The sequence below is a fragment of the Raphanus sativus genome, chromosome 9 (assembly GCF_000801105.2).
Source record: "Raphanus sativus cultivar WK10039 chromosome 9, ASM80110v3, whole genome shotgun sequence".
NCBI classification, from domain to species: Eukaryota; Viridiplantae; Streptophyta; class Magnoliopsida; order Brassicales; family Brassicaceae; genus Raphanus; species Raphanus sativus.
In genome coordinates this window covers 6,613,094-6,630,507 of record NC_079519.1, presented here as the reverse complement: position 1 = coordinate 6,630,507, position 17,414 = coordinate 6,613,094, and the positions used below count along the sequence as shown (strand labels likewise).

The 17,414-nt window shown below is 32.2% G+C and overlaps 2 protein-coding genes across 2 annotated transcripts; one reads left to right on the top strand and one right to left on the bottom strand.

The window, feature by feature from the left end:
• Window positions 1–1,964: 1,964 nt before the first annotated feature.
• Window positions 1,965–4,753, top strand: LOC130499999 (uncharacterized). The gene is made up of 9 exons (XM_056994687.1): window positions 1,965–2,116; window positions 2,946–3,077; window positions 3,377–3,501; window positions 3,605–3,686; window positions 3,756–3,873; window positions 4,028–4,128; window positions 4,207–4,321; window positions 4,412–4,576; window positions 4,652–4,753. The coding sequence occupies exons 1-9, from the start codon at window positions 1,965–1,967 to the stop codon at window positions 4,751–4,753; spliced, it is 1,092 nt and encodes a 363-aa protein (XP_056850667.1).
• Window positions 4,754–6,030: 1,277 nt separating this feature from the next.
• LOC108825715 (transcription factor IBH1-like 1) lies at window positions 6,031–7,163 on the bottom strand. The gene is made up of 2 exons (XM_018599061.2): window positions 6,934–7,163; window positions 6,031–6,716 (listed from the first exon to the last, which is right to left on the bottom strand). The coding sequence occupies exons 1-2, from the start codon at window positions 7,146–7,148 to the stop codon at window positions 6,221–6,223; spliced, it is 711 nt and encodes a 236-aa protein (XP_018454563.1). The 5' UTR covers window positions 7,149–7,163; the 3' UTR covers window positions 6,031–6,220.
• Window positions 7,164–17,414: the final 10,251 nt, after the last annotated feature.

The window sequence follows — 17,414 nt, the reverse complement described above, 5'->3', positions numbered from 1 at the left end:
CCTGGTACTTTCGTCGTAATTCCTGAAAGCACGTGTCCTTGTAAATTCGTCGTAAACAGAAACACGGGCCTGGTACTTTCCTCGTAAACCAAAATAGCGGGCCTGGTACTTTCCTCGTAAACCCAAAAACGCGGGCCTGGTATATTCCTCGTAAAATTACGACGAATTTACGAGGAACGTGTTTTCTTTATATATGCAACACCTGAACGAGGCTTCCTCGTTCATTCCTCACAAAACTCTCTCTCTCTCTAAGGTAACTCCTCTCTCTCTCTCTAGTTAATTTTTTTTTTTATAATTAGTTTAGGTGGTTAGTATAGGGAATTAGTTTAGAGAATTAGTTTAGGGAATTAGTTTAGGGAATTAGTTTAGGTGGTTAGTATAGAGAAATTTTTTAAAAATAATTAATTAATGGTGTTGTGATTTTTATTTTTATTTTTTTTAAAATAATGTAGATCATGGCTCCTAGGAAAAAACCACCACCGACTTATGAGGAGATGTTTGGCGACGGTGTCGGGACGTCTTCTTCTTCCGGCGGCCGAGCATCTTCTGATGCCATTCCGGACTCTCAGACATCTCAGAGAGTTTGGAGTCCTCCTCCCGCACCTCACATGGCTCCACCTCCGCCACCAGCAGCTCAGATGGCTCCACCTCCTCCACCAGCAGCTCCGCAGGAGCCCATTCCAGGGCCAGAAGTTCATCCAGACTTGCGGGTGCCTCCTCATGCACCATACGCAAGATATACGGTGGAGGATTTGCTTTCCGCGCCTGGACGGGAGGGTATGGACGTTTTGGACCCCGATAGACCGCCGGGTACTTATTGGTAAGTAAAATTATAATTTAAAATTTTCAAATCATTTTTATATATTTTATTAACAAGTTGGTTCAATTTGCAGGTTTGGGGCCAACAACCGTGTTTCCCGGAGCGTTTCAAGGACGATGAAGGGATACTTAGACGGAGCTTATCCAAACTGGAGCTTGACTCCAGATCACGTCAAGACCACTTGGTTTAAACAGTTTGCGGTAATTTTTCAATTTTCTTTTTAATATTTAATTTTATTATTTTTATTAATTATTAATTATTAATTATTAATGGTTTCATAATTTTGTTTGTTTCAGCAAAGGTGGAATTGGTCCTTAGGAATCACCGAAATGGTGAAGAAGGAATTCGAGGCAAAGGCGAAGACTCGCCTTACCAACACGGTCTCGGATTGGAAGGATAAGTGGGAGATCTACGGCTATGACGGGAAGCCCACTGGGGTCACCAAGGATGTATGGGATGGCCTCATCGCCTTTTGGAAGCTACCCAGCTCAATCCGGAAGGCCAACTCCTGCTCTGCTTCCCGTAGGACCAAGGATAAAGACGGGAATTTGCCTATGCTTCATACCACCGGGCAAAAACCTCATGCCGGGATCCGTCTCGACGCTGTAAGTTTTAGTTGTAATATTTATTTTATTAATAAATTTGAATTTCAATATTTAATATTTTATTATTGGTTTTTGTAGTTTGAGAAGACCGGAGTCATGCCATCTTTGTCCGACCTTTTCAAGATAACTCACGCCAAACCGGACGGGACTTTTGTTGATCCTGCATCCGAGAAGCTCTTCAACACTGTTGCTGCTCGGGTCGATGAGCGGGAGACGCAACTCACCCAGCAGTCTCCGGATGGATTACCCGTCAAATTGACGACGGAAGAGGTCGACAGGATCTTCGAGGAGGTAAAATTTAAAAGCTAGTTTAAATTAATTTTATTATTTCAACAATATTAATTATTTAATATTATTTTTTGTAGGTCGCTCCAAGAAAGAAGGGCCGGACGGTGGGAATCGGTTCTGTCAACGAAGTCGCAAGGGCGACTTCGTCTTACTCTTCTAGACGGGCCCAAGAGACTTCTCAGATGCAGGCTCGATTGGATACCCAGCAGGAGCGTTTAGACTCTCTCGAGAACCTGTTAGATATTATGGCGATGGGGAACCCGACCATGCAGAGAGCGTTGGCGGCCAGACGACAAGCTCTCGGGATGCAACAACGGGATCCCGATTCTACCGATCCAGTGGGAGGGGGAACGAGCGGAGAGGGACCGAGCGAGACCAACTACTTTGATGATGTATCGCTCCCGTAGATTTTTATTTTTATAATTTCGTTTTGTAAAATATTAAAACTTAAATTTTATTTATGGAATATTTATTTTCTAAACAATTGTTTCTTTATTATTTGAAATTTTAATTTTTATAATTTCCAATTTTATTATAAATAAAAATAAAATAATGAATGAAATTAATATAATTAATATAATAAATAAAACAACGATGTAAATTCGTCGTAAAGTTTACAACGAATTTACATCGAAGAACTCGTAAATACGATGTAAACAATTACATCGAGTTTACAACGACGGAGATGTAAAGTCGTCGTAAATTTTACAACGAATTTACATCGAAATTTTACGTGTATTTTACATCGAAATATTTACAAGTCCTTTACGACGAAACTTTACGAGTTACTTACAACGAGGCTTTACGTGGAGATTACGACGAATTCTTTCTTTCTCCTTTACGATGAATTCATTAACTCGTAACCATTACATGGCGTTTACGACGAATCTTCTTTTACGACGGACGATTAACAACGAATCGGGTTTCGAGGTAAAGTCGTCGTAATTCCCTTTTTACAACGAATTTACAACGAATTGCGCCCTGGTAAATAATATGTTTTCTTGTAGTGATCCTTCTTCCCGTTCTCAACTGTTTTGATCGAACTTTAAAGTCTCTACGCACGTCTCTGGCGACGAGACGCTTCCTCATACGAATCTGTTTTTTTCTTTCTCAGATCTCTACTCCATGTATCTCCACCTTCTTGAGATCTCATGTCTCTCCATCTCCTCCATTTTAGGTCTACAAATAATTAATTCTCTCATCATCTCTGTGTGGCTTTGATTTAGTTGCAGGTTGAAGAATCGAAGGGTGAAGACGAACCAGTGGAGCGATGTGGTGACGGCAGAGGAGCAGAGGATTCGTTTTCTAAGGGTGGATGCTCGCCACAGATGTCTATTTGGCCGTGGAAAGAGGCATCATGTTGGGTAGCTTGATGGAGGATGGCTTATTGTATAAGGAGAAGTTCATAGTCAGATCCCACGAAGTGCAGTGTAGCAAAACCGCTACGGTTCAAACCATTGCCAGTCTTTCGCAGGTTCGATTGTAGATAGTTAAAACTATTTACGAATCTTGATTGGTCAAGTAGTGAAGCATGTTTTAATGGAAATTAATTGTCTTGTGAGATTTTATATTTTTTCCCTGTGAAACATGTCTCCGTATATAATTATATTGTGTGAGGTTTGACTTTATGATTGAAACATGATTGGTTCCGCTCCTCTGACAGGACTGTAACCGTTTACCTGTCTCTGTGGTACGAGGCTGCATCAACCTTTCGGGGACTTCTGAATGCAGGGGATAGATCCCAGTCCGTGCTGTTGGTGACCTCAGTTAATCCTAAAGTGTTCGGAGGTAAAATCATCTCCTCTCTGAAACAGTTGATGTTTTCGTATAGTCTTTGGCTTTGCTCTTTTTATTTGTTGTTTTCCGCTCACAATTGTTTCTTCCTAATCAGGGAACCTGTATTTGAACTCCACACAAGGAACTAGGTTCTTCTTTGACACCAACATCCCTGAAGTAGCAGAGTTTGTAAGCAGGTAAAAATTATCATTCTGAAGTTATTGCAGAATTATATGTTATCTAATGTTTCATCATATTATACGCAGTGTCGGGGCCACTGCCATTCAGGGTTATACATGTATTGACACTCTCGAAGGGATCAAGAAAAAGGAACTTGTCTCGATAGGGGATCTCAACACCTTCATATCCAACTCCAGTGAGCAGGTTGTTGTCTGATTTTACTACTCCAATATAGTTTCTTTAGTTTTTTTTTTGTTTCGACTGCCTAAAATATTACGTTGTGGCAGACCCAAGAGGCTGATTTCCTCTGCAAGGCCCAGATTGTTTTTGTCAAACTGTCAATCAAGAAAATGGGTAGTCATTTGTGTCATGCACTGGTTGCCACAAAAAATTGGAGAGACATGGAACTTCCCTGAACTGCACCCGATGTGTGACTTCTGACCTGGCTGGTGTCCTCAGGTAGGTTTCTCTACACTTTAAGAATGGTTAAAACATTTCAAGTAGACGTTTACTAATACTTTCATTTCACAATCTTAGATTTCGTGTTGAGCTAGCTGTTGATGATGGCAAAGATAGCGTTACATTTGTTGTCCTCGATAAGGAGATGTCAAAACTAACCAAGCAGGACGCTGCTGTTCTTGCTCTCGATATGGTACTTTCTTTGCTTTGCAAGAACATTTAGATTAGTTTTAGAATTTTTCCCCAGGCGTCATAACTTCCGAGTATTGCTAATTTGCTGTAGGTGCATGAGGGTGGAGAGGAGCGTCTCCCAGGTTGCCTTGAAGAGCTAGAAGGGAAGGAGTTTGTGTTCCAGATCCGAGTCACACCTTTCAACTTCACTCCTAATCACCGTACCTTCACTGTCTCCACCATCACTGAAGATGTCACCATAGCGAACCATGTCAAGGTTCACTAACTAAACATGGTTATATTTTTTTGCTAATTACATCCTTTTTAAAGACTGTCTGTTTGTGTTACTCAGGAACACTTTGAGGGGCTCCCTTCAAACAGTGAGGACAACGTCGAACTGGCAGCTTCTTCTTCTGGCCCTCCTATCATAGGAGACAAGATTAGTGAGGGATAAGATTCGGCAACTCCTCCTGAGAATGCAACCGCTCAGAAGAAATGCAAGCGTGGCAGTGAGTAGATGGGAGAATCTATTCCTATCATCCCGTCAACACCTCTATCTATGTTTTTACAAAAGCTTCTAATAGCTGTTTCTCTGTAGCGACTTGGTTTTCTTCCCTTTTATGTCTTTTTATATCCAAAGATATTTTATCTGCGCTTTGAATTATTAATTAATCGTTGACGGGTTACACTTGATTCATAATTCCGTAACATGTCGTATATTTTCTGGCACATCATCTCAGTCGCATATTTTGGCATATTTTTTATTAAATTAAAGATGTCCTTTTACTTCCTACAAAGATTAAACACAATCGTAATTTACCAAAAAAAAAAGAAATAACACAACCGTTATGCATAAATATTGTGACGCAGGTAACGTGCTTGACAAGCAAACACTATTTTACAGTTGGAACTCTTTTAAAAAATCCTTCTTCTCTCAAGCAGCACGTCTGTTTTAAGAAACCCAAAATTCCATCTTTAGGACAAAGACATAAAATTAACTTCATATAATTTAAATTTAGTTCCCAACTTTTCATACTGTCAAATAAATGTTCGTATAGTCAACTTCATATAATTAAAATTTGACACTAACTCACTACATAACCCCATAATATTTGAATACGATTCCGCTTATAATGCCAATGGTCGATGGTTTCATTAAAATATACAAAAAATATATATCAACCCATATGAATTCACGCTTCATTCTTCTACCCATCCATTGAATGTCTGTTACAACCAGTTTTCTTTTCATCACAACTAAAGAGAAGCCGCTCATACAAACGTTAAAAACAACAAACAATAACATCGCATACGACCATAGACACACCGCAATAAGAACAAACCCGTCAGACAACACCCCGTTAAGCAAATTACACAACGTATTACAAAAGAAACCAGCCCCGCGCTTGCGCGGGGGCTATGCCCCTAGTACATATATGTACGAGACTTTTCACACAACAATTATGTACGAGGTGCTGGTTTGTAAAAAATTATAAAACGAATATTTGAACGAGATATTAGATGTATAATTTTACGAATCGGTAAATCTAATTATTGTATGACCTAAAAACATATCCGTTGTACTATTGGTATACCATATGTTTTTTTAGAGGATTTTTTTGGGCCCATTTATTTTAAAAAATCGTGAATACACTAAAATATGAAGCTGGGGAGATTTGAACGAGATATTCATATGTTGTAAGATAATAAAATGATTCTACAGGATTCAAGGGCCTTCAAAATATTTTTGAGATTAAGCCATAGATTTAAACATGTACACTTCGAAAGCTGTAGATTTTTTTTTTTTGGAACACAAGCTGTAGATGATAGTCTGTTATCCTATTTATGTACATGGACTTACATATTAATCATTAGCTACTTCATAACTACAAGTGTGCGAAATGCATGCACATACACACATTTACTTGTTTTTCGACAAGTCCATGGTGACTGAATCGACGGCAGCAACGGTTCGCATAACGTCCACTTGTGCTTGGAGATAAACAATGTAATCAAGTGTCTCTCTTATCAAACAGTCTTTTCCGTCTATCAACTCGCCTCCTGGTACTAGACTCTTGAGCAATTCCGTACGTTTTCTCACTCTCATTTTCGCCCCAAATTGGCCATTTCGTGTAATAGTGGTACAACGATTCTTAATCCGGTTCCGAGCTTTCTTAAGTATTCTATGAGCCACGGGTTTGCAGGTTGTCGTGTGCTTTCCGGTCCTAGAAATGAGAGCACGGCTCCATATGGTTGCGCCGCTTCTTGTGGCTGCTATTGCTATGTCCGATGATAGTCTTATCGCGTTTTTCCTCTCGGTTACGTTCATGGAATGTTCAACGGAAGAATCCAACATGTGGAGAGTTGTTATCCATTTCTTGATAAATTCTTGCTTTACCATATCATACGTGTTCATCCTAATATATTTAAACAGAAATTATTGGATGGTATATTGTATAGTAATGAACAACAAGAACATGATCTAAACAGAAAGTATATGTTGTATATTCATCACTCATCAGCATATTATAAATATATATATAACTGCACCTAGCTTCGTCGGAATATTTCATCTGTCACACTTCTGATTTATGACCGGTCATACCTTAATGCATGTTAGCAATAAATACTTACCTTACGCTTGTTTCTGTTTTTGAATATCCAAGTAGCTCGATTGTATCTGAAACCCTAGCTAGGAAGGAATGAGAGAGAGGGAAAGAGATTAGATTGATGAAGTGGAGAATTAATAGAGGAAATGAGAGTGTGGAGTCATTTAATAGATCAAAGGAAAAAGAAGAGAAGTAAAGAGTGGGGCTAAAGAGAGAAAGACATACCACATGGACGCACATGGCTTAACATACCCCACTTTCTCTCCAACCCTAAATTCCATATATACTCACCATCATTTAAGCTTCAATTATTTTGGACCCTTTTTAGACTCATAGCCATTTTCCATATCTTATATGTACACTATTCACAAACCCATAAAACGGTAGTTTAGTCCAACATATGGTTTGTGACAAAAAAAAAAGTCCAACATATGGTTATATCACATGGACTATCAAAGTTGCATAGAACGGACCATAATTACAACAAAAGTGCTGGTGACTTGATGATATCTTTGGATAACGATATATCATTGTAACGTTAAATTATTTAAGATACTTACCACGAGTTTGAATTCCATGCTTTTCACGAATGAGCATGAGCCCGGGATATGTGGTAAACTCTCAAGACTTTTCATACAATGGACCTACTCTCAGGAAAAACGGTGATCCAACTTAAATACGTGTCATTAGTCTGCACGTGGCTTCGATGGACGTCTATTTATATTCAATTCGGTTGACTTCATACTTGGATCATTTCTTTCTGTATGGTGTGTGAATAATATCTAGATTTTTACCAATGCACGTATACACTGTTTGTTTTACTGCCTAATGAATATAATATTGTTTCAAATCGATGAATGATTGTTATTAGTAGAGAAGTACATGGAGAGAAAATAGGTGCCAAAAATGCGACGTATTGGCTCCCGTCAAGTTAAAAAATTAAAAGACGAATGCAATCAGGGACGGATCAACCTTGGAAAAGAACTTATTACTATAAGTACAGATAAAATGGCGAAAATCGCATAAAAATCTCTCGAAGTGGCAGCCATTTACATTTAAAATATTGAAACATTTTAAACTTTCAATTTGACTTATTTATACACAAATCAAAATTGTAACCAGTACTGTCCAAAATTAATAATGTATCGGTTTACTTTTATAGCTAGATTTGGAGTTTAATTTCTTTGCTTTGATTTGGTTCACGAGAATCATTTGAAAATTACGATTTTCTTATATGTTATGTTTTGTGTGTGTTGGTTAGATTTGGGAAAGTTCAGGTTTGTGAAACAAAGGGAAGGATATATACTAATGATAGCTTGAAAGTATCCATTTTATGGCCCTAATGCACGCATTCCTCTTACGCTATATAAATCTAGCTGTAAAAATCCAGAAAATCCCCAATTAATAAACACTAAAATACAATTTTTCGATTTTTTATAAAACAAATATAATTTTTATACTTGATTTTGCTGAATTTTTTTTTCAATTTTTATGATTTCTTTTGATTTTTTATGAATTTTCTATTTTCTATATTTTTATATTTATTTTATGAATAAAATAATATGATTTGTTTTGAGTTTTTTAATTTTTTATATTTTTATTTAATAAATAAAATAATATAATAGTTTTTTGAGTTTTGTCAATTTTATGATTTTTAAGATTTTTGTGTTTTTTATATTTTAGTATTTTCTACATTTTATACTTATTTTATTAATAAAATAATATAAATATTTTGTAATTTTTAATATTTCTAAATTTTTATGATTTTTATTTTGTTTATTTTTCTGATTTTTTTTTTATTTTTAATGAATTTTCATAGTTTGTGTATTCTTAATTTATTAATAAAATAATTTAATTAAAAATATAGTGAACCGACACATCATTTGAATAGTATTGATTACAGTTTTGATTTAATGTACAAATAAATTAAAACAAAAGTTTTTTTTATGATACAAGTGTCATTTTAAAAATTTTAAATGCTTGTTAAATTAGTTCACGATCTAAAGTGTAAGTGATTGTCACTTTAAAAAAAATTATGCGATTTTCCCAACAAAAATACTTAGCTCTTTTGGTCTTAATGACTACACTGTGCCACACCCAAATTAAGTTCATCCTTCGTAAACTGTCTTTTGGATTATTTGTTTCTACACACTTTTAAATACTATTCTATAAAATATTTTTCTTTTCCCCTTATTTTTGTTACCTAAAATTGTTTCTTGTTTTCTCGAATTTTCTACACACTTTTAGTTACTATTTCATAAAATATTTTTCTCTTTTCTTTTTACATAAATGATTCTTATTTTTCATAATATTTATTTTTAATACTAAATTATCTATGATAAAATTATAAATTTACTCTAATTCCCTCTAATAATTATTTCCATTATTTTAATTCTCAATACTCAGATAATAAAACTAAAAGGAATCAAGGTTCTTAACTATTGTATGCAGTATATAATTGATAACACTTACTTAAAATGTAGATATAAAATTAAGAAAATTATTATTTCTTTATATGGTTCATTAAAAAAAAATGTAAAATTTTAGTTTCTATTGTAATTTAAAAAAGTCTCACTTAATAATTTAACATATATATATATATATATATATATATGTTATTATTGTTATATATATATATTATTTATAGTGCCACACATTAAATGTTTTTTTAGATACGCCCCTAAATGAAACGATTCTCAAAATCATGTATTATCACATTACATAAGAAAATCATGTTTTATTATATTAGAAGGTATAATAATAGTAGTATATAATTACTGGATTAATATACAGTTTTATTTTCTGTGAAAACGAAAACATGTTACTTGAATTTGGCGCAACCTCAGCTCACTAAAAATATACAGTTTAAATTCCTTGTTTTGGATATTCAGTTAAACCGTCACTAACCGATTTTATATTGCATTTTGAGATTATCTAGACCTTTAAAATTTGAAGTTTAGAGGTATCATAAAAATATCACACTGATTATTGGTCAACAAGGTTTATAGGATATATATTCTATTAAATTAGGAACATGACCTATTAATATAGGTTTACTCCAACTATTTTTAGTACAATTATTAAAATTTCTTACTAATAATTTTAAAAAATTATTTTACACAAATATAATTAGAAAGAAAAATAAAAATATAATTATAACATACATAAATATGAAAATAAATATAAATTTTAAAAATTTAAAACAAAAAATATATTCGTTCTTTGAATGGCGGATCAGAATCTAGTTGTTTTTTTTTTTTAGTTTAGAATGGTGGGAATAGTCATCTGAGTATCTTACTTAACAACAACATACTGTTATCTTTAATATTTACTATTATTGTATTTACTTTTAAATTTTTACAACAAAATTAATCACTAAAAGCATGACATATGTCTTATTAAGATTTAAGGAGATTCTTAAAACATGTTATTTTAAGATACAAGTTCTAAAGTGTTTACCCCTAAACCCTAAATCATTTTCTTCGTAAATAGATGAATTTTTTTTTTGTGCACAAGATAGATGAAAATTATTAAGGGCCCCAATTATTAATCGGGTAGTTTTCAAAGGAGTATATGATTTAGGAATTATGTAGCACGCGCCGGCCGACGAAGCGGCCATAGACACGTGCATGGGCCCGTAATACTCTTTCAAAGCCTACTTCTTTCTCACTAGTCAGCCCACTGCTTCCTCCGTTCTATGATTACTCTTTTCCAATAGTACCTAAAATAAAATGAGATTTTGGATGTTTACTCAAATTGATTGTCTATATTTTCGTTTGATTGTTGAATAGGAAAATATTAGGTGAAAAATGAAAGCGTCAAATATTTTGATTCTGAGAATATTGAGAATATCGTGAATAATAAAAAGAGAATACTGAGAATATTCTGATGAATAACAAAAATAAATTAGAAGTAGTGATTAAAGATCAAAACAAAACCCATGCATATATTTTATATTGTGAATTAGATTCAACAAATTGTATTAATCTCCCTCTCTCTCTCACATAATTAAGGAAGGTATGATTTTTTTGGAAGTTAGATATTTAAAATGTAGAGAAACAGGGGTGGACACATATCGAATAATACCATGATTATCAGTATTTTTTTGCTTCGAAAAGTACGGGTATCCGATTTTTGGATATCCAAAAAATTATACACATTTGCGAATATTTACAGATATTTTATCCACTTTGTTCAATACAAACAAAATTTAGAAAACACAAGATTAGAGAAACTGTATTTTGTTTTCAAAAATATATTTTACATAGTATAAAATAAAAAATAAATATTAGTGAAACTATATGTTCCATAAAATTTTAAAAATATTTAACTCTTTTATAAAGCATAAAAGTTTAGAAAAATGTAATTCTACAAAGATTTTATATTCCTTTCTTAATTTAATATTTATGAGTAATTTTATAAATTAGATTATATGTTAAAATAATAATTATATAAATTATACATTTAAAATACTATATTTAATTATAGATATATATCTATTTATATAAAAATCAGAACAGAACAGATATCTGAATCCAAATTTTTTAGTTTTTGATTTATTTTGTTTTAATGTATATTGGTTTTAAATATTTGCTTTGATTTAAAGACTTACTGATATCAGAATTTTCATATCATATGGAAACAAAATTACCGGAAAAATACCCAGCCTTATAGGGAATGTTAATAGATGTTGGAAATTTGATCCTATAACCATTAGAAAACTAAAATTCATCAAATAACCATATCAAACAAAAAGCTAGGATATAATATATATAGGGAAATTGCATTGTATACCCTTCAAACTAATTATAATTCAAGGTCTAACCAAAAGCCATAAATCACCTATACAACTTTTTTCTTCAATTTAATATTTTTATATTATTCTCATACACAACCAGTAAAGCCTGCAGGGAAAAACAAAATAAAATTAATAATAATAACAATGAAACATAAATTGTGGCCTCTCAAAAATCACACATCGTCTCATATTTACTCTGTCTTGGTAATTTTGTAGAAAGTGAATTGTCTTCTTCTCAAATTATATCACTGCATTTCCCACCGTCCCTATTCCCGCCTTTCTTTGCGGAGGAGAAGATATTTTCCAAAGGATGAAGAAAATGAAGAAGTGGATGAAGAAGCAATATTGACGAAGACGAAGAAGATGATGAAATCGAGGAGGACAACAAAGTCAAGGGGAATATGATTGATCAATCGCGGTCGAGGAAGGAAATACTTACATATTTTTGTAAGGTTACTGTACTATTTAAAATATAGTCTACTTTTATCCACATTTTTTTTTGATCAAATCACATATTTATATACTATATCTATGAAATAGATCAGTTTGTTGTGCTCTTAAAATTTAAGAGTTCTCAAATTTGTAATAAAAATTTAGGAATATTCAAAAAATGTACGAAACTTGATTTGTGTGAGTATTATAGATTGGATCCCGTACATTTCTTTGCCTAATTATTGCAGTGTACTACTTATTTATTTTTCTATTCTATTTGACGAACGTATAATAGAAATGCTATACTACAATATATAAGAATGCATTATCTGTTGTGTAGCATTAATATGAATATTGGTTTATGTATATTGGTTTATGTATAAACATTGACAAATTCCATTTTAAATTTTAGTTAACCAACCACATCCATAGTGTAAATTTCACATAAATTTCTAAGATTTATATTTGGGTTTAGGATTTCGTAAATAGGGTTTAGGGTTTAGTATTTAAGGGTTAGGGGTGGGATTGAATAGGGTTGAATATTTAGGGGTTGAGATGGATTTGATGTATTACACTATTTTGGTGATATAAAATTGAACACTCCGGTTTAACTGTGAGAAGTAAATGTAATACAACAATTATTGCAGGAGTTTTCTATCTTTATCCACACATTTGCTGAACACAGTGTAATATATTATATATTATTCTTTAATTTATTTGTATTTTCATTTGTATACAATGTTCCAATTTACTAATCTTGTATACTATACGTTTATCAACACTAACATAAATTCCATACTATTTTACAGTAACATAAATTTCATATTATATGAATAAATATGTGGTAAATAATTGTATTGTGTGGATTTTATTATGTGATGCATTGCAAATAATTATTTTTTAAATTCTGTCTATAATTATAATCAACAACGTCACTCACCAACAGCATACCTTGAGAGACTCTTGAGCTTCAGTGTGGAAGCAGGCGGTAAGGAAACAGCAGAAACCGGCCACAGACCAAGTCAGAAGGCTCCACGAGACTCAGAAAAAGGCAGCTAACATCTTTAGGCAGCCATAAACAATCAAATGGTTTTAGGACAGGGAGAGGCAGAGTTCTCGAAACAGGCCAGAGCTAAGACGAAAGTGAGAGACTCCAGACGCCACGACGGCTTAACTATGGGACATCCTGAGATATCTTCTCTATCTGCAAAGAGGAGGAGCTCACCGAACCGAAAGCATCCAACGCACTGCTGTGCAAAGAGACAGATCTAGCGACAGAGTAAACATCCACAATGACCTTTACACTGTGTATCTGCGGGAAACGGAGAAGAGGAACTCACACAGACCAGAAGATAGCAAATCGACGACAAAAGGTCTGGAAGATGGTAAAGAAGGCTCCACGCGAGGCGACACTCTCCAGTTCCGACAAAGCATGAACCCCTAAATATGACCCAGATCTAAAAAAGGATTGTATGTTGCGAGAGATCTCCTACTGACTCTACCAATCATTTCAGCTTGCTACACCTCGTTTCTCCTCCAGTGGTTTGACGAACGCCAGCCTTTCTATTGTTAAGTCATCGGAAAGTTAGAGAAATTCAGAGGAGTGAAAAAGAATGCAAAAGAGAGGCAAAAGAGAAGAAGAAAGAAAATATGGGATGGCGAAGAAAAATAGTACAACAAGTTTGCTGTCGATCTCCTCCACCAGAGCAAAGGTCAGATGTTGACGATGCTAAGGTTACAAGGGTTTGCGGGAGAGAGAAAGAAAATTCTCTCTCTTTATCTCTCTTGTTTTTTGGATGGAAACTAAATAAATTATTAATTTTATATTGTACAGAATTCTAATTAATTTTAGTAGTCGGAGGTATGGGTGGGACGGATCGGGTATCTGGGGTATATTAGGATATCCGGATCCGCCGGATCTTTAAAGTTATTATTCGGATCCGGATTCGTGCCTTTCGGATATCCGAGGTTCGGATATCCGGACTAAAATTCGAATACCCGCATATACCCGGATCCGAACATTTTAAAAATAATTTTTTTTAAAAAAATTAAAAATTAACTAATTAACCATTTATTTAGTCTATTTAAAAAAAAATAAAATTGAAAAGTTATTAAAATTTAATAAAATTAAAATTTTCGTTATTTTATATATAAACTATATATGATGTACATATATAAATATAATTATATTTAAAATGTTTTTAATATATAATAGATCTGGATCCGGGTATCTGGACCTAAAATTTCATTATCTGGATCCGGATCCGTATCCGAATCCGACGGATCTATAAAAACATTACCCGGATCCGGATCAGGGCTCCCCAGATACCCGTTTTTTTGGACTGGATCGGACTGAATACCGAATCGAATCGCGGATCGAGATTTTAATTCTAGGCCTAGTCAGAGGTGCTCTTATTTATTCCTTTCCACCTTTTATATATTAGCAAAATGTTTTCCCCTCTCAGTATAACACCACCTATCGCATGTGGAGGAAAGCTAATCATTAATTCGTTTTTGACTTTAAACACAAATAAAAAGCAACATTTTGGTCATTTTGTAATGTATTATTTTCATTTTAAATAGTTGTATTTACTATTAACATGCTTATTCTTTTTATAATAGTAAGGGGAAGACTTCGAACCACACGCTTACAATTAGGATATGACACTCATGCAGCACAAATGATTAATTACCAGAGTCTCTCTAATATGGTAGAACCTTTATAAATTAATAATATTGAAACTTTGAAATTTTATTAATTTATAGAAATATTAATTTACATAAAGTTTCTTTTTAAAGATATTTTTCTATTTTTCTATTTTTTATTTATAAAATAAATATATATATTTGATTTTACTGTATATACGATTATAAGATTTTAAAATTTTAGCTTTCGTATTATTTTATTATATTAATTGGTTTATATTTTATGTTTCATATAACTTATATATAGTTTTTCGATATAATTTTACTAAAAATTATCAAAGTATATTGAAATGTTAAGAAAAAATAAAGGTTTTTCGTTGTGAATATAAAACCAACAATATAATATTTAGTTTGTATTTATATGAAATATATATATAGATGTATTATTAATTTATGATTTTAATGGGACCATATATTTACATAGAATTTTCTTAAAAAATATTAATTTATTGTTTTAACGATTTGTGTCATATTTTGAACCAACCCAACTTGGAAACCAAAAAAAATTATTAATTTATAGAAATTATTAACTTATCGAATATTAATTTACAAAGATTTTACTGTATATACAGAAATTGCATTTAGTGATCCAAAAAAATAAAACCAACAAACTAACCAAAATCTCATTCTCTGTCCTATTTTTTCTTCATGTCTCTCTGTACCCTTTCTCTAAAAAAAACTAATTTTGTTTTTTTGGTTATTCTACAATTAACCCCATATATATATGCTTCATAAAAACAAAATATCTAATCTATTAATACAGAGTCCTAATTTTTATCTACCATAAATGTTTTCATTTAAGTTTTGGACTATTTCATTTTTATTAGTGTATTACATATTTTATGGGCCATATCAAATAAATATTATAGACACTACATTTCAATTTATATCGGTTCACTTATATTAAACCAATGAAATGAGACCTACTCTAATTAAACCAAAACGTCACAAAATATATTGAATTAAGGTCTATTACAATTGAAATAGACCAATTGTATACATACACTTATACAATAATTTTATTTCATTGTATCGAACACACAGAAACTATATAAGTTTGGTTCTTCTTCTTTCTTTCTATAAACCTCAGTTTTGTAAATACCTGTCATTAGGCCTCAGAATTAAAATCCGAATCCGCGACTCGATCGGGTATCCGCTCTGATCCAGTCTGAAAAACGGATATCCAGAGAGCTCGTATCCAGGTTCGGGTAGTGCTTCTACAGATCCGGTGGATCCAGATCCGAATCAGGGTAGTGAAATTTTAGGTCCAGAAATCCAGATCCGGACCTATTATATATTTAAAATATTTAAAATATAATTATATATATATGTATATCATATATAGTTTATATATAAAATAACTAAATTTTTTAATTTATTAAATTTCAATAATTTTTCAATTTTATTTATTTTTAATAATTTTAAATAGACTAAATAATGGTTAATTAGCTAATTTTTAATTTTTAATTTTTTTTTAAGTCGGATCCGGGTATCCGCATGTATTCGGATTTTAGTCTGAATATCCGAACCTCGGATATCCGGAAGGCTCGAATCCGGATTGTGATATCAATTTTACTGATCCGAGTATCCTGATATACCTCGGATACCCGGTACGTCCCACCCCTACCTGCCATTATGAACATAATATGTTATTTTATAAACTCCGATCATATAATATCAATTGGGCACAAAATTTTATATTGATTTCTAAATTTCTTTTTTTAAAATAGAGTAGAAGTTAGAAACAACATGTTACATTTGTTTAAATAATATTAAAACAATTGTTTTTGATATATCATTTTTAAATACAAGAAATTTTAAAAAGATATTATCACTATAATTTGCGCAAATATAATTTAAAATCACCATAATTAGATAGACGAGATCTCATATATATATTTGAAAGTTAATTTTATTTTCCAAAATCAAATCTATACTAACTTGACTTGCACACCAGTTAATCAATAACAATTTGCGCAATTTTTTAATAAATCACAATAATTAAATAGACGAAATCTCCTATATATTTGAAAGTTTATTTTCTTTTCCAAAAAGAATATCCTCTTTATTTTCGCAACTCCCTAATACCTAGTAATCCATCTACATTCATAATCTATCATATATTAGCGTTTGATACAACTTCAACAGAATATGGTTGTTAGAATTTCCAACCACAATTATTAAATGGAAATAATAATTCAAAAATTATTAGTGGGTTATCCATATTAATCTTAAAATATATGCAAGATTTTAATTTAAAAAACATATGAAACTATATCTTAATTTTCCCCCTCAAACTTATTATCTTAAAATATATCCATAAAATATTTGAATGGAATATGTTGATAATATATATTTAATAAGATATAAATATATTTATAAGAAAATAAATTAACAATCACATTTTTATTATCAAATATTAGAAACAAAACATCTAACATTATACGGAAAATAACACTATTTACAACATTAAAAATCTATGGACACTGGAAAAAACACCATACAAACAATATTATGTAACAACGTCACAATTCAATATATGTTTATTAACTTATTATTTATCCATCCAT

Coding starts and splice junctions, on each gene's coding strand:
- LOC130499999 (XM_056994687.1), top strand. CDS start 1,965: ATGGGGAACCCGACCATGCAGAGAGCGTTGGCGGCCAGACGACAAGCT. Junction 3,687..3,755: donor GTAGCAGAGTTTGTAAGCAG/GTAAAAATTATC, acceptor TATTATACGCAG/TGTCGGGGCCACTGCCATTC. Junction 4,129..4,206: donor GACCTGGCTGGTGTCCTCAG/GTAGGTTTCTCT, acceptor TCACAATCTTAG/ATTTCGTGTTGAGCTAGCTG.
- LOC108825715 (XM_018599061.2), bottom strand. CDS start 7,148: ATGTGCGTCCATGTGGTATGTCTTTCTCTCTTTAGCCCCACTCTTTAC. Junction 6,717..6,933: donor AAAACAGAAACAAGCGTAAG/GTAAGTATTTAT, acceptor TAAATATATTAG/GATGAACACGTATGATATGG.